Consider the following 23,432-nt stretch of genomic DNA (forward strand, 5'->3'; position numbering starts at 1 on the left):
AAAGGAGCTCTCTACTCCTTAGACTCTCTAATCCTAAGAAGGTGAGTTGGAAATATTACAAAATTAAAATACAACTTATGTTTCTTATAAATATATAAGAATTACGTATTCATTTGAAAGATAACTCGTGTTTCTTATAAATATATAACTTTATATATTATACGTATTTACAAAATATACAGCATACAAATATTTTAAAGGTAATACTAAGAACAGTCTTGAAAACAGAGATGTTTTCAAAACAAAAGATAGGTGCTTATCCAAGGTAGAGTCCTGATTCAGACAGTGCCCCAGGTCCAGATTTCTGTAGAAGTCAAAGGGAAGAGAAGGGGCCTACAACATGGCTCCAGTACCCTCCCCTTCCCCAAGTACCCTGACCTGCTACTGGCACCAGCTAACACAGTCCCATGAGTACCCCCAAAGCGGGCAAAGTGCCTGGCATGCTGTCAACACTCAGGTTGCTGAGGAATGATGAGGAGTGAGTGTTTTGGGTCACCAGCTCTAACATTTCCACAATGTGGATGGCTCAGTCACAGAACTAAGGCTGCTCTAGAAGCAAATGCTGTAGGTGTTTGATTTTGTAAGTTAGCCAGTCCACACATCCAGGTGCCAAATTAATTCAGCCACAATTGCTATTTCCTCCTCAGGGTTCAGGATCCAGAAGCCCCTGGTCACAGCACCATTCATCTTCCAAAAGTTTCTTCACATTCAACTAGTTCATCGATCGTGTGCAGCAAATCTTCAAAAGAAGGCCTTCCCTCTGGTTTCTACCATTAAAAAAGAAAAACTGTGGGTGACAGAATTCACTAGAAAGAAAGGTCCCATTGCTCCAACTCCTGTAACAGAGACCACAGAGAGGGGACCACAGCTTTGGGGCTGGGAGAGTCAAGCCTCTGTCTGTCTCTGCTCTGATTACCTCCCTGTACTGCTGCTAGACAAATATCTCCAAGACAACACTTTCGAGTCCCTGTTCAAGGACCTCCCAGAGCTCCCCGGTGCCTGTGAAATCAAGTCCTGCTCCTGTGCAGAGAGCTGTAACCTGCCCTTCCCCCACCCTTTGTTACCCAGTTTCATTTCCCACAAAACTTCACATGGGCTCTCTTCTAAATGAGACTGATCTCCACCCTTGAGTATGCACCATGTTTATAACCACCTCCTTACCTTTTTGCTGTTCTCCTCTCACCCCTAGTACCACTTCCTGCCCAGAATGTCTCTGCCTGTCCCAATCAGTGCTCTTGGGAGGCATGACTGTGAGCCTGGGCTATGGGGCCAAACCAGCACCTCCTGTTCTGTAGCTAACTGGCCTGGGCAAGCATAAACCTCCTCAGCCTTAATCTTCTCATCTACCAAGCAGTCACTGTAAAAGCCTCTATACCTGAAAGGGTTGTTTTGAAACTAAATCTAAAGCACTCAGTACAGGGCCTAGTACCCAATACATGTGAGATAATGTCACTGTTTTTCAAAAGTTGTTTTGGTGTCTAATCTCTTCCATGAAGTGACATTACAGAATTTCCAGAGACTGAGTAAAGAGAGTTGGAAAGTTGAAGTTTGGGAGGAGAAATTCTCCTTGGGAAATGAGTGAGACTGTAGCTCCACGAATGACTCAGGGAAGGAAAGGAACAACTTCCCAGGCCTGTTGCCTAGTCCCTGGCTCAGTCAAAGGTGGAAAGATTGCCATTTGGGAGTAAGAGAGCAGCCTGAGTTTATGAAATTAATTATTAGCATTTTCCAGTTCTTTTCAGTACTCAGAACTGACTTTTGAGGGTTGGCTTCCCACCAACAGCTTGAAATCACTATAAAACATGCACCACATTCCGAGGATACAAAGGCTGTATGTTACCTACCCACCAAGCCCAACCCCCACAAATTTTAGAGACTCATAAGAGAAAAAGAAATATCTATACCTCCTGCCAACATCTCAGCATCACCTCATACACATATTTGGAGGCCAGCTTTGGCCGGTAGAGTCGGTGACCTCGTGTAACCATGGTTACCACTTCATAATTGGTGTTTTTCTCAAAGGGCATTCGGCCTTCAGTGAATACTTCCCACATTAAAACACCTGAAAAAGGACAAGGGTTACCAAATGATGTGCCAGTTTTCTCCTCAAAGCAAAGTGAGGAAATGCAGAGCTGGGAGCTTACCAAAGGACCAGACATCTGATTTGCTGCTAAAACGGCTATAATTAAATACTTCAGGGGGACACCACTTCACAGGGAATTTAGCACCAGAAGAACTTGTGTACTGATCGTCCAGAACATACCTGAAGGAAGACATACCATGGGTTTGCACCTCTGAAGTACAATCTATATTTTCCACATGTGCTTTCATTTTTCCCCTTACAATCAAAAACACAGTTGACTAAAGTCCTGCTAGCATCTGGCTGAAGCTGAAGGCCACCTTAGTGACCACACCCAGTGATTTCCATCTTCCTCTCAGCATAATTTAGGGGCACTGGAGGGATATATCACAACATTACTATTGACACTTTCATTTTTATGTTCATCTTTTTATTTTATTAGGCAGTAGGGGCAGAATACAATAAAACCGTTTTCAAACTTTTTTTTTTTTTTTTTTGGCACCGGGGATCGAACTCTGGTCCTTGCGCTTGCAAGGCAGGCGATGGAACCACTAAGCTAAATCCCCAGCCCCTCAAACTTTTTTTAAAAGCAATTTTACTCTTTACCAAAATCTTATCCAAAGGCCCATATGGGAAAGGAGAGCTGCCCTAAAGGAAGTGGTGAACAGGGTGCACAGAAACACATGCTTTGAGCCCCCCATGACTCCGAAGAACACAACTTAAACTACAGTATATAAAAAAAGCAAATTAAAAAGGCAAAATCAAGTATGTAAATGGTGGTGTACACATTTATACAGCACCACATCTCCACCCCACACATACATTCAGAACAATACCATATCATTTTTCTATGTGCATACACTTATGTCCTTCTGGAAGAACACACAGAATCTATAACAGTGGCTCTTTCTGGGGAGAATCTTTGATTAGGGGTGGTAGATGTGAGGACTTCAGCCCTTTCTGTGATGTATTCTGTATGTCTTTATAAGGGGAATGTATCTATTATTCTATGTGCAAATAATTTCTAAAAGTTGCCATGAGAAAATATTCAAATAAATGCACAAACTTCCTTTGTTGTACTCTATAGACAAAGATGGTCACTGGCAGACAATGCCACCATGGGCTGCATCAAATTGCTGTCAGTCAGGGGAGTCTGAAATTATTACACAGAGTGTTTTACAGTGGCTGATATGAAAACACAAATGTTCTAAAGGCCAAATATCTGAAGAAGGAACATATGAAAATGAAAGACTGTCCATCAGATACTGAATGCCTTTATATGAAGCAACTGAGAGTACTGGGTAGTGAACACCTCTAAAGTGAGAGGCTGACAGCGACAGCTTTCTGACCTCCCTACCCTGAGCTTGCTTAGGAGCTGATCTTGGCTCCACAGGACCCAGTCCTCACCTGCCATTTTCACTGTTCCCAATGATGCCTATGGGCCAGCTGCCTGGCCTTCATCCAGTTCCCTGAGCAGCCCAAACTCATCCCAAGACATCAAGCTTTGCTCTTGTTGCTCCTTCCACCTAGAATACTTCATGCCTAGATTTTCACCTAATTGATCACTTCTACCTTTGGATCTCTCTTTATTGTTCCCATCTCAGAGGGTCTTCCTGGCCACCAGATCTAAGGAGCAGCCGTCACTCCTGACCCACCCTAAGTTATCTCTGTCATAGAGGCTGGCAGACATTTTCCTGGAAAGGGCCAGATATTATACACAGCCATGTAGATCCATAGGCCACACAACCCTCAAGTGCACCTGTAGCATGAGTGCAGCCACAGACCACACTTTGGCAAATTTGCAATGCTCTGTCTCAATAATGTTACTTTTATCAACACTGACTTTGGAATTTCAGATAATTTTCAGCCTAATAGTCTTTGAATTTTCTTCAACCATTTAAAAATAAAAACCCCATTGTTGCCTCACAAGCTGAACAAAAAAAGGGATAGGTCAGATTGGCAGGCCATCATTTTCGGCTGGCCCCTGCTCTGACACATCCATTTATTTGCAGGTCTTATGTTTCTCCTTCCTCCACACCATACAGTGCCAGTGGGTGGGGTGCACACAGCTTGGTCTCTGCTATGGTTCATGTGGTTGTGCCTGGCACATAGCAGACACCTAATTTTTACATGTGGAGAAATGGATAGAGGGAAAAAGTGACAAACTAAATTCTTATTAAGGTCTTTTCTAATACTCTACTGAAACTACAAAATGTAAGTGAACAAAACACTGTAGGTGCGGTTACACTATGCATTTGACCACCAAACAATGTCTTGTGAAAACAAGAGTTTAGAAATACAACCCACACTGTGGAGCAAAAAGTGGTATATTTAGCAGGCTACACTACCACCTAGTGGAGAGAATTATTAACACCGTGATGCATATGGTTATCTTAATAGGTTTGTCTCAGAGCTAATATGATTTCCTTATTAATTACCACACTTATTAATTCCACACAACAATGTGTGCGTGAATATTCACTTCCAAGCACATCTACACAACCATACCTGGCCATTCCAAAATCACAAACTTTCACAACACCTGCCTCGTTCACTAGACAATTTCTTGCAGCCTGGAAAATAATAGAGTGGCATATTAAAAAACTCTACACTAGCAGTAGAAAAATATAGTTTCTGCTATTATTTGCTGTAATTCAATCAACATTTACAAAGGGTAGAAATCCCTTCACACAAATTATTTTTATCCCCATGAAAGTGTCTCCAGTGATATATGAAACATCGGGTAGAAAGAAAAATAGGGTCAGAAGGTCATGTTTGCAATAAGGCATTATTATATCAACCTTAGCAATGGTTCACATCTAAACAAGGACAGATAGGAAGGTCAACCCATTTTTTTCCCTTCCAGGTCTATTCTCATTAAACTATGTGATTTTCTTACTAAGTATCAACACCTCTTGAAATCCTTCATCCACATTCTCAGTAGTAAGTTTAATAACACAAAACCATCAGAGTGAAGGTCAATCAGTGGCTGGTCACCTCGATCCCAAACAGTCAAAAGAACAACTGTAGGTAAACAGTGTCCCACTCATCATTTATGAGGTTTCCAGGATATTAAAACATTCATGGTGCCTCCACTCAATGGTCAATAGGATTTTTCTCGTGGGAGATGGAAGCATGAGAATCTTCCCTCAAGGGGTGGCACAAACCTAGCAGACATGGCATTTGTCAGAAAATATATTTTTCATGTTATAACCCATGAGCAGAAATGTAGTTTTCTCCCTGATTGTTCAGAATCTTATTTTATATATGTGGCAATTCCACTTATAAGATTTTTTTTCTCCTAATGAATACATTTTCCTTATTCATTCATCTGTGCATGGACATATAGGCTACTTCCAAAATTTAGCTTTTATGAACTGTGCTGCTATAAGTATGGGTATGCATGTAATATGGTATCTTTAACTCTTTCTGGAATATACTCAGGTATAGTGGTGCACACCTATTATCTCAGCACTCAAGAGGCTGATGCAGGAGGTTCACCATGAGTTTGAGCCCAGCCTGGGCTACATAATAAGTAGTTGAGAGAGAGAGAGGGAGAGGGAGGGAAGCAGTAAGAGTACTCTTGAGCCAAACGTCCCAGGTTCAAATCCTGTCTCCACAATTTACTGGACTACTGTTGTTATTTTACTTATTTGTGCCTCTGTTTCCTCATCCATAAAATGGGAATAGTAATAGTACCTAGTTTTAGGGTTACTCTGGTGATTAAATGAGTCTATATTTGTAAAAACAATGCCTGTTTTAAGTAACTGATTTTTTTTCAAATCACTTGCTGCTACTCTAGACGAAACATGTCCTTACTTTATCACAAGAAAGCTAAAGATAAAATATGGGGGAGAGTCCTAAATGCAAATCGTATTTTATTTTGGTTGAAGAATTAAAGTAGACTGACAGTGGTGTGGACAGATATGCTGAAAACAAACACATGTGTGAAGAACACATGGAGATGAAAAACAGAAGGAAAGAAGAATTGAAGAGAGCAGGAGAAACAAAAAACTAAGAAGTGTCTCCGTCACAATAATTTAAAACCAGTACCAGATTTCTTTTTCTGTACTTTCACAAGTTAAGGTGAGCCTACATCTTTTCCCAGTGTTATGAGAGATAAAAGAAATTAGGAATTTCTCAGACAGTTTCTGTTTACAATGTGTGAAGTGGAAAAGAGTTTAGGAGTTAGTCAGAAGGCAGGCCAACCCTAGCTTCTCTGTTTTATCATGCTAGGTAAGTGTATTCACTTCCCTGAAGCTAGCTCTCTTATCTCTAAAACAGTGATGATGATAATAGACCTCCTATGGCTAGCTATCTCCTGTGATTTTTGTTTTGTTTTGTTTTATTTTGTTTTTTTTGGTTACCAGGGATTGAACTTGGGTCCTTGCACTTGCGAAGCAGGTGGTGGAACCACCGAGTTAATCCCCAGCCCCTACCTCATGGGATTTTTATCAGGAGATCAAATAACAATGCATGGAAACTTGATTGGGGATATTCTATAAATTATTGAGTTAATAAAAATATTTTCTTTAAAATCATGAGGTGAGTCAAATTTGCAAAGTTTAAAAATAATGCTGAAACACTGTTAAAAATAAAAACTGGGTCCTGATCCATCAGTGATCACTGGCTGACCTAGTGTGACGGAGGAGACCAAGCAGTGTGTGGGAAGACAGGGCGTGGGGTTACCAGGTCTCGGTGGATGAAGCTGTTTCTCTCCAAGTACTCCATCCCTTCACACACGTCCTGACACATGCTCAGCAGCACATCTCTGCTCAAGAGGCCTTGTCTCTGCCGGAGGAAATTCAGAAGGCAACCCCGCTCCATGAACTCAGTAACGATGTAAATTGGTTTCTGCTGAGTGCATACACCATACAACTGTACCAGCTTTGGGTGGGTCAGCTTCCTGGGTGTGAAATCATACACACACAGTTATTACAGGAGAAAAAAAAACAGCAGGTGGATTAGCTGGGGAGGGGGCCCGCTTCTTAATACAAAAACAAAGCCTGGAAGGAGACCGTGACTTACATCATCACTTTAGCTTCTTCTATAAAGTCCTCCTCGCACATGGCACCTTCTCTGATCGCTTTGATGGCTACTTTGTACTGGGCTCGCCACTTGCCGAGTCTCACCACGCCAAACAGCCCACTCCCCAACTCCCTCATAAAGGTCAGCTCCGAAGGGTTAATCTCCCACTTCTCTGTAAGACAGAAAGCAACAACATTTACTAAGGAGAAAGCAGCATCAATCAGTGTGGACAGAGGAAGGCTAACCAAGACTGGATCCAAGTTACAGGATAACACTGTAACCAGTACTGGGGAAGCACAAAACGGAGCTGCAGCTGCATCTGACCGCACAGGGTGGCCTTCTGTATCTTTCTAAACTGTCAAGCAAAGGAGCACGGAAGGAGGAAAGTGCATCAAAGGCTAATAATGAGAGCTGAAAGCTGAAGTACTTTAAAAAAAACAAATACTACCTCCTTTATCACTCTTCATCCTGGATTTGTTGAGTTTCTTTTTTTCTTTTTCCCTTTTACCAAATTAGAAAGAATTAAATCTGCTGTTTAAAAGGCTTTTGCCAGAAGCAACAAAAACAATCAAGTTAGAAGCCTTCTGTTACCTCCACCCTTGCATTCCTGAGAGTAAACTACAAAGCCACTGCAGACTGGGAAGGGCTAGGATTTATTTTAGATGTAACACAATAAAGTTTATTTTTCATTCACAAAGTTTTCTGCTGAATTACGAATGAATGAAAATAGAAAACCTACTCTGCCATAAAGAAGGATAACCTTGAGTCATTTGTAGAAAAATGGATGTACCTTGAGACCATAATGTTAAATGAAATAAATCAGACACACAAGCTTAAATATAGCATAGTTTCTCTTAAATGGGAAACCCAGAATATATCAAAGAGCAAAATAAAAGATAGATAATGGGAAATAGGGAGACAGATCTTTTGCAGATGGGAAGGGGACCAAGAGATAAGAGGGAAGGGAAAGTAGGGGAGGAGAGGGAGATGAAAAAAGAATGTTGGTGTGCGTGTGTATGTACCACCAACTCCCCACAAGGGATGCAATCATTGTGTACTTCAAACATGTACTAATAAAAATTAAAATTAAAAAAATAAAATAGAAAACTTAGGCTTACAATGGCTATGAAGTATAATCATCCAAAGACCCAAACTATAAACTTATTTTTAAAAAAACAGTTCCACCAAGTAGAAATTTATACATCTAAACTTGTTTTGTGATTAAGGATTCAAAGAAAATTAGTCAATGCAACCACAAAGTGAGAGTTACCATAGCTAAAGCCTGCAGTGGTTGGCGCATTCTTCCCCTTTGTACTAACGGGATACCGCAGCCTTGTGACAAGTCCTAGAAAGCAAAGAAAGTATCACAGCTGAAGTCATTCTTAATCATGCTACATGGCCAAATGCTAAATGAGAAACACACTTGTAAAATACTTTCATTTATTAATTTACTGCTCACCTGTGTGGACACACAGCACTGTGCTATATGCTTTCATTTATTCAACACACTATCTTTTAAACACTATAGTTTTTATCAGTTTTTACAACACTAGCTTCCTCTTTTCTGGAACATTTAAAGGATATTAAGACTTTCTAACAGTTGCTACCAGCAATTACTTCATTTTCTTTCCCAGTACGAGAACTGAAAAAGAATTATATTGGTCTGCTTCAAATTAAAATGATTTGCCTGACATAACTCAATGTTAGCAATTTTTACATAAAAATTGGATTCAAGGGCCGGGGATTTAGCTCAGTGGTTTCACCGCCTGCTGCGCAAGCGCAAGGACCTGAGTTCGATTCCCGGTACCCCCCCAAAAAAAAAAATTGGATTCAGATATTAACAAATGGGAAACATCAACTATTGGAAATCACTGAAGTAAGTTTAATCTTGTAACTTAAGTTGTTTATGGCAATAAATAAGAAACAGAAAGTGCTTCTATAAGCATCTAGAGCACTCCATTTCTTCTACTGTGGCATTTGTTGTAGTAATTTAAAACTGTTATATACACCTTTGTTTTCCCTCAGAGGGTAAGATCTGGGAGTATCAGCATCAGTGACTATCTACTCCCACACATTCTCCCCAAAACCTAGCTTGTTTTCTACCATGTAGAGTGCTAAATACATGTTTGTCATGAATTGAAATAATGGTAAACATAAATCTTATTCAAGAACACAAAAGAAAAAAGCAGGCGAACGTTAACACCAAAAAAAGAAAATAACAAGAGATATAAAAAAAGTTATTTGGGGATAATCAATATGAATTAGTTCCTCAAATACTAAGCAAAGAATTCCTATAAAAATCTAGCAAATGCACTCCTAGGTCAATACCAAAGGGAAAATGAAAACATAATTCCACACAAACATTTGTACACAACTGTTTCTAGCAGCATTATTCATGGAAGCCAATATGAGGAGACAACCCAATGTCTGTCACAAACTGATGATAATAATCCATCCATGCAATGGATTATTATTTATCCATAAAAAGGAATGGATGCCTTATCCAGAAGGCTGCCTAAATTAGAAATTTCACCTTCCCAGGACCTCCTTCTTAGAATATATTAGATGTAAGCAGAATACACAAGCTAATTTCTAAAGGTTGTATTCAGCAAACTCATCAAAACAAAAACTATTACTGGAGATGTATAGTTGTCCAGAATCTTTAGTGATATCTTCAGCAATTTCTCCCCCAACCTCAATATGTCTACAGTTGTGTACACCCAGCGGCGCCTTGGTTTCCATAAATAGATGAAAGATTCCTTCTTATTGCAACAGGTGAAGATTAAGATCTTGACTCCCTAGATTTGGAATTAGAGAAGCTGATCCTCTGTCTTACTATTTAGCATGACACACTGCAGAACTGTTGTTTTATTTATGAGTTAAATGTAGATTTATATGTTGACCTGAGAATCTAACCATTCCACAAATGTGCTAGCTTCTGCATGGTAAATCAATAACTAGAAGTTATTGTGAAATTCCTGTGTGTCCAGCCCTGTGCATTTTTATATTATCTAATTATTTCAACAAACTTGTGGTGTACCTTTTTCAATAAAAAAAAAGGAATGGAATACTTACACGTGATACAACATGCACAACTGTCAAAAACATTAAACTGTCACAAAGAAACTAGTCACAACAGACCACATGTTGCAGATTCCACTTAAACAAAATGTTCAGAATAGGCAATTCTATAGAGACAGAAAGTAGGTCAGTGGTTGCCTGGGGCTTAAGGATGGATAGAGGGTGAATGTTAATAAGTACAAGATTTATTTGGGGAATGATGACAATGCTCTTAAAATTAGATTACGTTTTCAGCACAACTCTGTAAATATACTAAAAACCACTGAATTGTGTACTTTAAATGGATAAATTTTGGGTGTGTAAATTATATTTCAGTAACTGTTCCTATCATTATCTGAAACAAAGTAAATGCACCCACAAAAGAACAACAGGTTTTGCAAAAAAATTGCTTTGTTAAAATCCAATCTAGATATCTTCATCCTAAGGAACATCAACAGGCATGAATGTGATTTCCGTTCTTACTGTTTTGGTGTTTGTTTTGTTGCCACACAGGTGCTAAGTGTTGCTGAGAGTCAGAAAGACAGAAAATTTGGGACATTGTTACAGAGGGTTTACAACTTGTGATGGTTTTGACTTAAAAACGTTCAACTTTATAATGGTGCAAAAGCGATATGCATTCAGTAGGAACTGTACTTGACTTTTGAATTTAGATCTTGCTGGCTAGTGATTTGGGCTCTTTCCCTGGGCTGCCAATGTACAGGACTCTCTGGGGATGTTGGGTGGCCCCAGTGAGCCTCAGCTCCCAGTTAGTCAAGGGACTGATCTGCTGCAGTATACTGTGTTGCTAACAAGTGTTCAGTAGGTTCGGTGTAGTAAACACACTTTCAACTTACGCTATTTGAACTTATGATGGGTTTATTGGGGTGCAACCCCATCGAGAGTCCAGGAACATCTATACACTACTCTTTGGAGGCCTGTAGCATAGGATAAAATCCTGGCTCATCTGACAACTTTTGTGATTACCCTAAAATACAAATATATATCACTTCCTTAACATGCAATAATTTTATATCAGTCATACTCTACAATTAACTAACTACAAAACAAAACTGCTCAAGGGAAAATGTATTACATGTCTGATCATTTTAATCACTACGTAATATTTGAAGTAGATATTAATAGCTTACTTACCTGCTGCATTGTGCTTATGATATTCAATAATCTCAGGAATTGAACCAAAAGCATGCTTTTCTGCTAGATAATACTTCTTTGGAGATGTTGTTGTTTCCTTTATATGATAATGCCTGAAACTTGATGAACCTTCCCTATAACAAAAATCAAAGAGTGTTACAACCAAGTTGAAATAATGCAACTTCACTCTTACATGCTTTCTACAAGATAACCACAGGCTCCTTCTGCATGGTCCCTTCTACTTCAGGCACAAATATTATTTTTCTCCATGTTCTTCCTAGCTTTCCCTTTCTATATTAACATATAGAAATTGTGAAAGTGAACACCAGTAATATATATGGTCACTTGCATGAGACTGAAAGAGAAGATTTACTAACTCCAGTCAACAACAGTTGAAAGTCTTAAAATAATCATTGTAAGAGTTACTATCATTTAAAGAGTTACTATCACTCTTTTGTACCTGTTATTGGCATAAATTTGTAAATGTCTAGAACACTTGAACTTCTAAAGTAAATATATTAGATTTATAAATATTTGTATTCCATTTTATAGAACCCAGATCTTCTCTAGATGTCACTTGCTGAAAATGCTTTCAGGATGATTCTCATTGCTCTTAGGGTAAAGGTAAGACTCCTCAACACTAATTGTTATGGCTTGTATCTAAATGTCCCCCCAAAGCCTCATGCACTCATAGGTGGGGCTTATGGAAGGTGTCTGGATCATGGGTATGTGATACTGAAATTAAGGGTGTGTGGTACTAGATAGGTCCACTAATTGGTTTAGCATAGTTTTGAATGGATTTACTGAAGACAGAAGCCCCACCCTGGATATGAGTGGCACCAACCAATAGGCTTGTAGCCTGGGTGGAATAAAAAGGGAAAGGGAGGCTTGCTGTTGCTGCTGCTGCTTGCTGCTTTTCTGCCTACCCTGGCATGGACTGTTTCTCCTCTGCCATGCCTTGCCTTGGAGCCAGCCAACTATGGATTGAAGCCTCTCCAAACTGTGAACCTTTCCTCCTTTAACTTTGGGTGTCAGGTATCTTGTCCCAGCAATGAGAATAGTAACTAAGACACTGATGTTAGCTGGCTTCTGCTTTTACCTCTCAAGTTTCTCTTCCTCCTTCACTTTGTCCCTCCCTCCAACTCAGCTACACATACTTTTTTCAGTTCCTTTAATTCACTGTATCCTCTCTCACCTCTGGGATCAGGTAGTTTCAATGGTCAGAAACTCTCTCCTTCTTTCCACTTTTTTCTGCCTCAGCTTGTATGTTATTTAAGATGACATTCATGAACGACTCAGATATGTCTTGGATATGTACCCTCCAAGACCATCCCCACACACATCACCCTCCTACCATAGCCCTTACTCCTACACCACTATCTCCACCTGTTGCCTGTGTAGTCTCTCCTAAGATACTGGAGGGAAAGATCAGTGCCTACTTTGCTCACTTAGTACTTAGTTCAATGTACAATAATTATTTGTTGAATATTACTAAAGCTTTTACAGCAATGATAGATAGATAGATAGACAGACAGACAGACAATGCCAAAAATTTATACACACTTCAGGAAAAAACAAATAGTATGAGGCTTTTTCAACAGATGGTGTTACCCTTGAAGGGAGGACTTTAGGGGATGTCGTATGTCACAGAAAACCCACTACACTGCCAGCCCTTAGAGAAGAAATTGAAAATTGTATGTGCAGAAACCTCAATGCCAAAGTCACCCAAGCTGCAGTTCACTGTACTAATAAATGTCTGGAAGCTATTAGCCACCACTTTGAGCACCTCTTGTAATTGTAGAGGCCACAGGTAACTTGTATTATTCTCATAATGTCTCAATAAATTTAGAATTAAAATATTTATAAAAGTTTTTCTTTTTCTGAAGTGTGTATACATTTTTGGTGGACTCTGTATATATTCTAAATTTAAAAATAAAATTAAAAAGCAATGAAATATAAAAGAGCAGGATTACTTACCCTCCAAACTTTGTATAAAGGGAGACTGTATATAAGCCTGGTTGACTGGAGTCCCTTACCATAAAACCACCTTCTTTATCCTAAAATCCAAAGTGAGAAATTTCTTTTTTTTTACTCCAATTACTATTATCAATACCATGGAGAAGATTCAAAAACCCAATTTTATGACTATTACCTTTGCCTAGAAAACCTGCTCTGGAGAACTGCAACTTCCCAGTAAGGCCTCTTGGCTTCTACTCCACACTAGTGGGCTATGACTGAAGAAAGCACACTCACACTCCTCACAATCACAAGTTCTCACACCCACTAATGGAGCCATTTCAACTCAGGCCCTTTTAGGGCCCTTTCAGAACTAACAGACAACCGTTTGCAATTTCAGTTGGTCCCAGACACACGAGGAAACAGTGAAAAATATAAATCTTAGACAACTGAGTTTCATTTCAAATGTTTTTCACATTTGCTATAAGCTGCGAGTCCTGACTCAATATCATTTCTATTTACACAGCATTTTTCCTGTAAATATCAAGTGCTCTTTATAAGACTGTACTTAAATATCTTTAATTCCCCTGGAGTTTGATGTTAAATATCACTCTTTACAGAAGGAGAAATGGAGGCACAAGTAACTTCAACAGAAGAAATAAAAGTCAGAACTGACTGAACATTGCTGAATGAGTACAATGCCGAATGAATAATTGTTATCAGGGTCCAAGCAAGAAAAAGAAACTATGAACCTCAAATATTTCCCTACCAACAATCTCTAGTCATATCCATCCTCTGGCATTTACATTGTTTTAGGATTAAAAATTGTGTTTCATGATTGAAAAGCAAAATAAACTTTATTCTTATTCATCAGACAGTAGATCTGAAATAAGGCCCTATAAATAGATCTGAATAGAGCAATTACAAACAATAATTATGCTAATTGATGAATAAAAAATAAAACAGCTTCCATTTGTTTAATGAAAGGCTATTGTTCTAATATGTTCTCATATGTGAATGTGGTACTCCTCTTATCCATGTTTTACTTCACAGGCAAGAAAACAGAGTGTGGAAAGGCTGGATAACCTGCTTCGAGTCATACTGTAAGTAGCAAATCAGGATTGGGACCCCAGACCACCTCACTACCCAGTCCTCTACAGTTGTCTCACACTGTGAGGTCTTCAGAAGGTACACAAGGCCCTCACAGGGATGAGCATCTTAGGTGCAGACTGAATCAGCAAAGTCACCTACACTTGCTTTTTCAGCATAAACTAGAAACAATCGACAAATCTTGACTGGTGGTAACAAACTGGAGGGAAAATGGGAAAGCATGAGTTAGAAGAACTGGAACTACTACTACACAGGATAACTAGATCATAAATGCAGGGAATTGTAGAGGTCATCTTCTACTCCAACCCTACCTTACAGATCCAAAAAGTAGAATAAGAAAGTCACAGCTAGACTCAGGTCTTCTTCAACTAGGTGCAGTTTCCTCTACACTATACTTTATCCTTTCCCTTTAACTCTCTTTAAAGTGTAACAATTTCAGCACATTTTTTTCTAAGACCAATAAATATGTTATTAAAATTTCATTTATAAATGAGATCACATAATACAATTATAAATTATTCTAAAATAAGTAACTTTGAACAAAAAAAGAAAAACACACTTAAGTACTAAAATCAAGATAGCAAATGATAAATCAGCAAGAAAGAAAAAAAGAAAATGTTGCTCATGTATAACTATCACCTACAGTCATGGGTTTCATTGTGTCACTTTCCCCATAACCCCCCAAAACTCTGGAGTCCCAAGCCCCAGTTTTTCAGAATGTGGCCTTCACTGGAGATTGGAAATAGAGGTTCTGTGGGTGTTTTGGGTGTGTGTTTGTGGTTGGATGGATGTATGTGTTTATGACAGGGTCTGGTTAAACTGCCCAGACTGACCTAAAACTTGCAATCCTCCTGACTCACCCTCCGGAGTAGATGGAATACAGGCACCTTCCACCACCCAACTGGAGACAGGGTCCTTACGGAGGTTGTCAAGTTAAAATGAAGTCATTAGGGTAGACTCAGATTCAATATGACTGGCGCCCTTGTGAAACAAAGTGTGTATACCCAGACAGACATGCACAGAGACAAAAGGATGTGAAGGAAAGAGCTTCATCTGCCAGCTATAGTGGGAGGCCTACAGTACAGTCTCCCCTCCCAGCCCTCAGAAGGAACCAACTCTCCTGCCCGCACCTTGACTTTGAGCTGCTGGCCTCCCCAACTGTGAGCCAAGAAAGTTCTGTTGTCAAAGCCACTCAGTTTGTGGCACTTTGTTACTGAAGCCCAGTAAACTAAAACACCAGTGTTTTCTTTTCAATGATGTTGGAAAAAACTTCTTTATATCATAGTCCTTTTTTAGGCTTTAGAAACAAGTATGTGAGACCACTTATTAGACATTCATTAAAATTAACCTGTGCTGAAATCAAGCCCACAAAATAAGCACAACACTTACTTCAATTCTGAGGAGTTGCTCTGCCTTGCTTCTATTTGTATTTCTGCAATACCATCTAGAAAAAAAAATATGTATACTTAAGCCCACAGATCTTTAAGTTATTTTTTATTCTAGGTAGGATTAATAAATTCATCAATAACAAATACAACAAATAAGAACAATGAAAGACATCACTCATAATCTCAATAGGCAACAGTAATATTTTGATGTATCTATTCCAGGCCTTTTACTACCCATACTTTTATAAAAATAACCTATGTATGTCCACATTCTTATTGTTTCATTAAAGTAGAATCAAATTCTACTTGATACATCATAACGTGAATTTTTCATATGATAGACATTTTTACAAATCCATATAGTTCTATGTATATTGGTATGGATGTGTCATAATTCATGTAAGCTATTCTTCATTATTTAACATAAAAAATCATTTCCGATGTTTCATTATTATAATTATAGCAAGAATAGATGTTTTCCACTGATTCAAAGATGCAGGAATGTCACTTTACAGTGTCCTGAATTCAAATTAAATCAGATGTCATCTCAAGTCACTACGGTGGCTCTCCATTGAGTTTCATGAAGGCCCCAAGTATCCAAGAGAAAAGGAGTGAAATTTAAGAGCTGGCTGCTGAGTCGTCCAGACTTGCTGCTTTCCTGCACCCCCAATCCCTCATGGTCACCCAAGCAGCCACACCTTCCCTCCCATCAGTTCCTGACCCTGCCCAAAGCCATACTCTAAAACCCTAGAGGTCCATGCTCTTTAGCCGCCATTTCCCACCTCATCCTCATCCTCCCTACTTCCCTCGATATAATCCCTTCATGTGACTGTAAACAAATGGGCCAAAAGTCTCTGGCTTTCAGTGTCAGATGTACTTAGTTAGATGCTTTTTAACATGATGCCCCGGAACTTCAAATGTCATGAAGCCAGCTGTAAGCCTCTGGGCATTTGAGTTTTCCACCACTGATTTAGCCTAACACAAGAGCCAGCACCTGCTTCTGGCCCAACAAACACCCTGGACAAGTGAACACAAAGGCTTCCCTGATGGAAGAAGGCAAAAATACAAAGAACAAAATACAAGATCTCTTTCTGTCTAGATGCTTTTATATAGCAGACAAATATACATTGCAAATTATTGATTTCAGATATTTTATTTGGTCAGGTCATGAACCAGGCCTCAGAATTTTTAACATCTCATTACTATGGACTCTATGAAATGAGACCAAGTTCAACAAAATTGCAGTGTTGATCAATCCATTTCTGAATGCAATTGAGAAATAGAATTCATTAGGAGAATGAAATGAATTCTGGCCCTAAACCTTTTCCATTGATACAAGACACATCTGCAGGTATCAAAAAGTCATAAAAATAGCTAAGCAAAGATAACTAGAACTTTAATTATGCATTCTAAACTAGTAGGAGATATGAGAAAATTTCTATTTACAAGCAACAGAAGATCCAGTCCCACATCTTCTCAGGGAGAGTAAGCAATGGAGGGTAAGACTCAGGTTCAGCTACAGGAAATCAGGAAAGCTAATCTGTAGCTCTCAGAGAGAAACCAGACATAAAAGACTCAAAGGAGGTCCCTTCCTCATCTACTATATTCCATCTCCTGGGAAGGGATAAAGAAAATAAGGGGGAAAAAAGAATTCACTGAGCAGAGAGCAGACTCTGAAATCCTGTGCCAAGACATCATTTTTACCACATTTTTAGATTCCCTGAAAAGGATGTTTCCATCCTTGGAATTTGATATAGTTTGGATCTGGAATATCCTCTAAAGGACTATATGTTAAAGGTGTGGTCCCCAGGGTGGCAGCACTGGGAGGATGTGAAACCTTTCATGGTAGGTGGGGCCTTGTGTCATAAAGCTGTGTCCTCAAAGGAGACTGTGGGACTCTGACCACTTCCTGTTCCTGTCTTTGCTTTCTGGTCATGATGAAAGCAATTTTTCCCTCCCACACAACTCCCACCATAATGTGCTGCTTGACACAGGCACAAAACAATGAGGCCAATAGGTCATGGACTGGAACCCCCAGAACCATGAATCAAAATAAATCTTTTTTAAAGTTAATTATCTCAGGTATATTTTGTAGTCATGTGAAGCTGACTAACACATGGTATAGACTCAGACTTTAATGGTATGCTGAAGGAAGGCAAGAGTAAAGAGGAATGAACAAATAAACTGATGATTATTTCTCAGTGGCTTTTTATGGCTTTTCCCATGATACCTATCCCCATTACAGTTTGGATCTGGAATGCTCCCCTGCGGCTCACATGTAGAAGGCTTTGTTCCCAGCTGGTGCTGCTATTGGGAAGAGGTGGGGCCTAGTTGGAGGAAGGAAATCACTTAGGAGAATGTCCCTGAAGGGTATTTTGGGACCTGAGCCCCTTCCTCTCTCTGCTTCCTGGTTACCACAAGCTGAGCAGCTTTGCTTCAACATCCCCTCCTTGCAATCCTGTTCTGCCCATCACAGGTCAGAAACAAGGGAACCACCCAACCATGGACTGAAGCCTCTGAAACTGAGCCAAAATAAATCTTTCCTTCTATAGAAACTGATTTTCTCAAGTATTTTATCATAGCAACAGACAACTGACTAACACACCTAGGAAAGGAGAAAAAGAGCAGAATTCATCCTGTCAGAAAGTGACATACACACAGGTGGACTATGAAGAAGCCTGTGTGACATGAATAGACAGAGAGATGGCAGCCATACACCTCCCTCACAAGCCTGACACAGAGACGCCTCATCAGATGTTAACACCTTTGCTGAAGGAGCTCTACCTCTAAAAATCATGGCCAGAATTGTTAGGTAACTTATCAATCTATTCTCAGACATCAAAACCCTAATATCACTTGTTTGAACTGGAATGTCAACTGGACATTCCAGAGGATCGGGAATTCATAGCAGTATCTGGGTAAAGGGAAAGAGGAGGCCAAAGCCTGGTCAGGTTTGTTGGGGAAGATAAATCTTCTTCATGAAAAGACAACAAGTAGACATGAAGGAAAAATATAAAATGACCAACCAACCAGCTATAAAATTTTGCTTGTTCTTCAATTGTGGCCCTGTCTCCTATATTACCCATTCAAAGCCTTTAGCCCTCTACACTCTCTTCCTTTAACATCTTTCCCTCTTGCTCATCCTAATGAATCCACTTTCTTTTCTGGCAGCAGTTGTTCTGATCTTCTCCTCACCAACTGTTCCCTGGGTGTGGAGGTCAGAACTAGGTTACTAAGAGCCCTGGCAGCCATGGGTCTGGCAGTCCTGGATCCAGCCCAAGGATACACTGTGGCCTGGGATTCCCCATCAACCAACCCAAGCAAACAGCAGAATGATCGATTCAACAACTGGCAGGCTTGTTTCCTAGCCATGAGTATATGAGAGAGGTGTTAGGATGGGCTACGGTCAAAATAAAACAAAGCAAAACATAACATAACATAACGTGTAGCAGGAAGACAGCAGAAGAAAGGAACTCTGCCTGCCCACAATGAGGACAGCTTTCCCCTGTCACCTGCTGGGCCTGGCACATTGTCACATGGAGGGGACTCTCACATCAGAGACCACAGCAGATGCAGAGTCACACAGAGGAGGAAAATCCCTTAGAAGGGATTAAATTTCCAAATGAAGATATAACCAAAATGCTTGTGGTCATGAATCATACACTCTGGCACTGAAAATCCTGATTTGAAATCTCATGAGTCATAAGAGGAGTTCTCCTAATTAGATAAGGATTATCTGTTTTTCAAGCACCATCCTCCCCAATTATCAGTTAGTTTTCTGTCCTATCCCTTCGAATCAGGTTCGTTTTCACCTTTTAGGGTGTTCCCTGTTTCTAAGGGTTTTAGTTTCTTTTCCTAAAATGTAATTAAGAGCAGAAACACTATTTTATTTACATAGTCATGCCTCAATGACAAGGATACCTTCAAATGCATTGTTAGGCAATTCCATCATTGTGAGGACATCATAGGGCCTATCACATACAGCTTGATGATGCACACCTCAGCTGTGTACACTACAAGCTTGCACAATACGTTACTGTGATGAATACTGTAGGCAAGTATAACAACTGTAATTATATGTGTATCTAAAACACATTTAAACCTAAAAAGGTACAGAAAATACTAGGCAACAGGAATTTTTCAGCTTGCTCACAATTTTTTAGGACCACTGTCAAATAGAGAATCTCTTTGGGGCCAAAATGTCTTAAGCCATGCATGATTGTATATTGTTTATGCTTCTGCCTATTTCTAAAATCACCAAGTATTTAGTCCTTTTCTAGATATTAAAGTACACTGATGTTATAATAATGACATGGACACAGGCAACAGCTTCTTGAGTTTTTGCTTTGTCTTTAAGGTAGTACAAGACACATTAATATGCTACTTCATAATGACCATAAAAGAGTGCTTGGTACATATGAGCCTTGCATTAAAGCCTGGCCAGGGAGTGCCAGTGGACACGGAACTGTACACCTTCTCTGGAAAGCAGGGTGACAGCATGCAGCAAGAGTCTTAATATGTCATGCATGCAGCCTCTACCATGATGCAGATTTTAAGCAAGAAGAAGTTATCCCAGTTATTTTAATATAGAAAAGATACCAAAAACAACCTAATGCCTCACAAATAAGGAAGACATATAAATTATTGTGGACCCACATGCTGGGTACCTGGTTATACCCCTGAGGTCTAGCAGAGCACCTGATACATGCTAAGAGTGCAGTAAATACTTAATAAATTTGTGACTGAATGAGATATAATGCAGCTTTGAAAATAATTTCAAAGAATAGTTAATAGCAAGAAGTATTTAGTCCTACCATTACATCAGCAAAATTATATAAAACAGTATATACAGCACGATTTTATCTTTTTAAAAATAATAAAAAGATTGAAAGGAAGTGTACTAATGTTGACAAAAGTTGACTCTGATTAATGAGTAAATTTTTATTATTTTTTAGATTCAAAGTTTTAAAACAATAATCCTATATTATTATTTTATAGGAAAAGAAAACAATAACACATTTTTAAAGACCTCTCTGGGAAATGTTATTCCCATATTCCTAATGAATGAACAATGATCTGGACAGCTACACTGTGATTTATTTAAAATCAATTCAGTTGTGAATGCTGACAGAACTCCAAGTAAGCACCTTTGGGAAAAATGCATTCTAGGGACTAAATCTCAGTTTTTACAATACCAGATAACTGAATTAAGGATATGTTGGCACCACCTTCTAAAGATAATGAAAAATATCATTAATCTTCAAAATGCCTTATGTAATTAGGAAAATGAAAATATACTCCTATTTTCCACACTCAAAAAACAGTTACTTACTCATATTGATCTAAGTTGCTGGATTTCTTTCCTGTTACATAATTACTTGGGATATAGCCTTCAGTCCTAGAAATAAGAAAAAAAATGCTTTAGGTAAACAGAAATTATTTTCTGGAATAATTAAAACATGTTGCCTGAACCTTGTAAGACAAACAGGCTGTCCCCCAATAATTCAATATACTTATATCATGTGACCTCTTATAAAGCACTTCCACATCTGATCTCACACAGGCAAACACTATTGTACACATTTTCTGGTGGGGAAACCAAGCCTTGGAAATATTAAGGTACCTCTCCAAGGTCCTAAAGCTTGCCAGAACAGGGCCAGGACTTCAACTCTGAGTTGTCACAATTTCTTAGGGTGTTTTAAAGAAACTACTGCTTCACTAAAGTGAAAGTGTTGGATAAAAACACCCACCAATGACCCTGTAGAACAAAAGGTGGTCCCTGATCTCTGTGTTAGTACCATGGGGCCTGGGGTGCTTGTTTGAAGGGAAATTCCTTAGCATGGGCAAGGCTTTGGGTTCAATGCCCAGTTCTGCAAAAAGGAAAAAAAAAAAGCAAATTCTTGAATCATAACCCAAGAGATTCATATTAAGAAAACCTATAAGGGGCCAAGGAATATTTAATTTTATCCCAGATGACTCTTAATGCATATGACAGTTTAAGAAGCTGTTGTTGGAGCCAAGATTTTCAGTATAGAAAATAGATACATTGGTAAAATTTTAAAAAGCAAGTAAAACTTTGTGAGCTCAAATTTGAATCTGAACTATTAGGAAAAAGTCATCACACGTGTACACACACAAGCACGCATGCATGCATACACACACACACACACACACACACACACACACACATACAGCCCTTCTGCACTGGGAAAAACCTACAAGCAATGACAATCCAGCAGTAATTAGAAACCAAGCATCTCAATGATTGTCCCTAAACACTACTTCTGATTAAAAGGAGCCAGCATTCCTTGGAAAAATGTCAAATTGCAGGTTTGGCCAGGAAAAATGCAAGATGAGTTTGAGCCATTTTACTGAGCCAGAAAGCAAGCAAGTCAAGAAAGACTAGTGGGGTTCTCAAACAAAAGCAGCTTTCACTGACCCAAGAAGGGATGATTCCAGCAGAAAGCATGAGGACTGCAATGGACAGAACTCACCGCATAACACTACAAATATCGGTCCAGTCATCAACTCACAATTCTGAAAACTGGTAAAAGTTAAGGATCAAAAAAATTCTTCCTTCCTCTTACTGCTGAACTAAATGAACTGATTGATGATGCAGCTCTTCAGAGAATAAATGTGGTGGAATAACAAAATTTGAAAATCACCATTTTGTAATCCGTAAGGAAACAATGGATCTAAGCAACAATCACTAATAGATGTCAGAGTCACCAGGGGAAACTCAGATGAAGATGACAGAGGACTAAGGCTGACACCTGGACCATGGAGCATTTTAGTATCACTGATAATAGGACACCCAGAGTTTACCGTCTAAAGTGATCAAGCCACTAGATCCAATCACCAGTTTTCAGAAGATACAAGACATAGAGTTACGTTAAATGGCGCCAGAAGGAAATAATGAGCCTAACTTAGATTATGGTTCATTTTATAGGGTAAATGAGCTGGTGTCATTAATAAATCAAAAATGAGAAAAGGGCTGGGCGTGGTGGCACACGCTTGTAATCCCAGCACTCGGGAGGCTGAGGCAGGAGGATCTCTGAGAGTCCGAGGCTAGCCTGGGCTACACAGTGAGTTCAAGGCCAGTCTGAACTACAAAGTAAAACCCTGTCTCAAAAAACCAGAAAAGAAAAAAAGAGAGAAAAAGATGGCAACCATTATAGAATAAAAGAAATACAAGTAAGATATCAGATAAAATGAAATGTTTGGACTTTTTTTAGATCCTTTTTTGAACAAAGCAACTGTAAAAATGCATATTAGAGCTAATCAAGGGAAATGAATTTAATAATTTTAATAATTAGTACCATCCTTAGACCTGGGCCACAAGGGCCTCTGCCCTGATCCACCCTTTGAAGAACTCTGCTAAAGCCCTTATTTCCTCAGCCCTCTTCTAGAGTATCAACTAGGATCCCAGAATTCCTGGCCCATTTCCAGGGCCCACATGGCCTTTCCTCTGGGTCCACTGCACTGGCAGTCACATTCAGTGCCTTCCACCAAGGCCCAGGGCAGCAATGTTGGAGCTTGGCTGCTGCGAGCCATGCAGACAAGGCTTGAGTGTACAGGCTGGAAGAGACCACAGTGCACAGGAGAGATGCAGCTGGGGCAGGAGGCAACAGGAGCAGTGTTGGGGCTCCCGCTTTCTG

General features: G+C 39.4%; 1 protein-coding gene across 5 annotated transcripts in view; it reads right to left on the minus strand.

The window, feature by feature from the left end:
• Window positions 1–130: 130 nt before the first annotated feature.
• Tec (tec protein tyrosine kinase) overlaps window positions 131–23,432 on the minus strand; it is a 127,100-nt gene continuing 103,798 nt past the window's right edge. For all 5 annotated transcript variants that reach the window (XM_004849751.4, XM_021262390.2, XM_013073981.3 and 2 more), the window contains exons 8-18: window positions 21,107–21,172; window positions 15,776–15,830; window positions 13,298–13,377; window positions 11,321–11,454; window positions 8,379–8,453; window positions 7,109–7,280; window positions 6,770–6,986; window positions 4,589–4,653; window positions 2,145–2,263; window positions 1,905–2,062; window positions 131–767 (exon numbers count right to left, since the gene is read on the minus strand). In XM_004849751.4, coding sequence (XP_004849808.1) covers window positions 684–767; window positions 1,905–2,062; window positions 2,145–2,263; window positions 4,589–4,653; window positions 6,770–6,986; window positions 7,109–7,280; window positions 8,379–8,453; window positions 11,321–11,454; window positions 13,298–13,377; window positions 15,776–15,830; window positions 21,107–21,172 — 1,225 coding nt within the window. In that variant the 3' untranslated portion in view covers window positions 131–683. The remainder of the gene's footprint in view (window positions 768–1,904; window positions 2,063–2,144; window positions 2,264–4,588; window positions 4,654–6,769; window positions 6,987–7,108; window positions 7,281–8,378; window positions 8,454–11,320; window positions 11,455–13,297; window positions 13,378–15,775; window positions 15,831–21,106; window positions 21,173–23,432) is intronic.

Source organism: Heterocephalus glaber, unplaced genomic scaffold (genome assembly GCF_053883595.1).
Source record: "Heterocephalus glaber isolate CG9 unplaced genomic scaffold, H.glaber_assembly_v1.0 deba00001509, whole genome shotgun sequence".
Lineage (NCBI taxonomy): Eukaryota > Metazoa > Chordata > Mammalia > Rodentia > Bathyergidae > Heterocephalus > Heterocephalus glaber.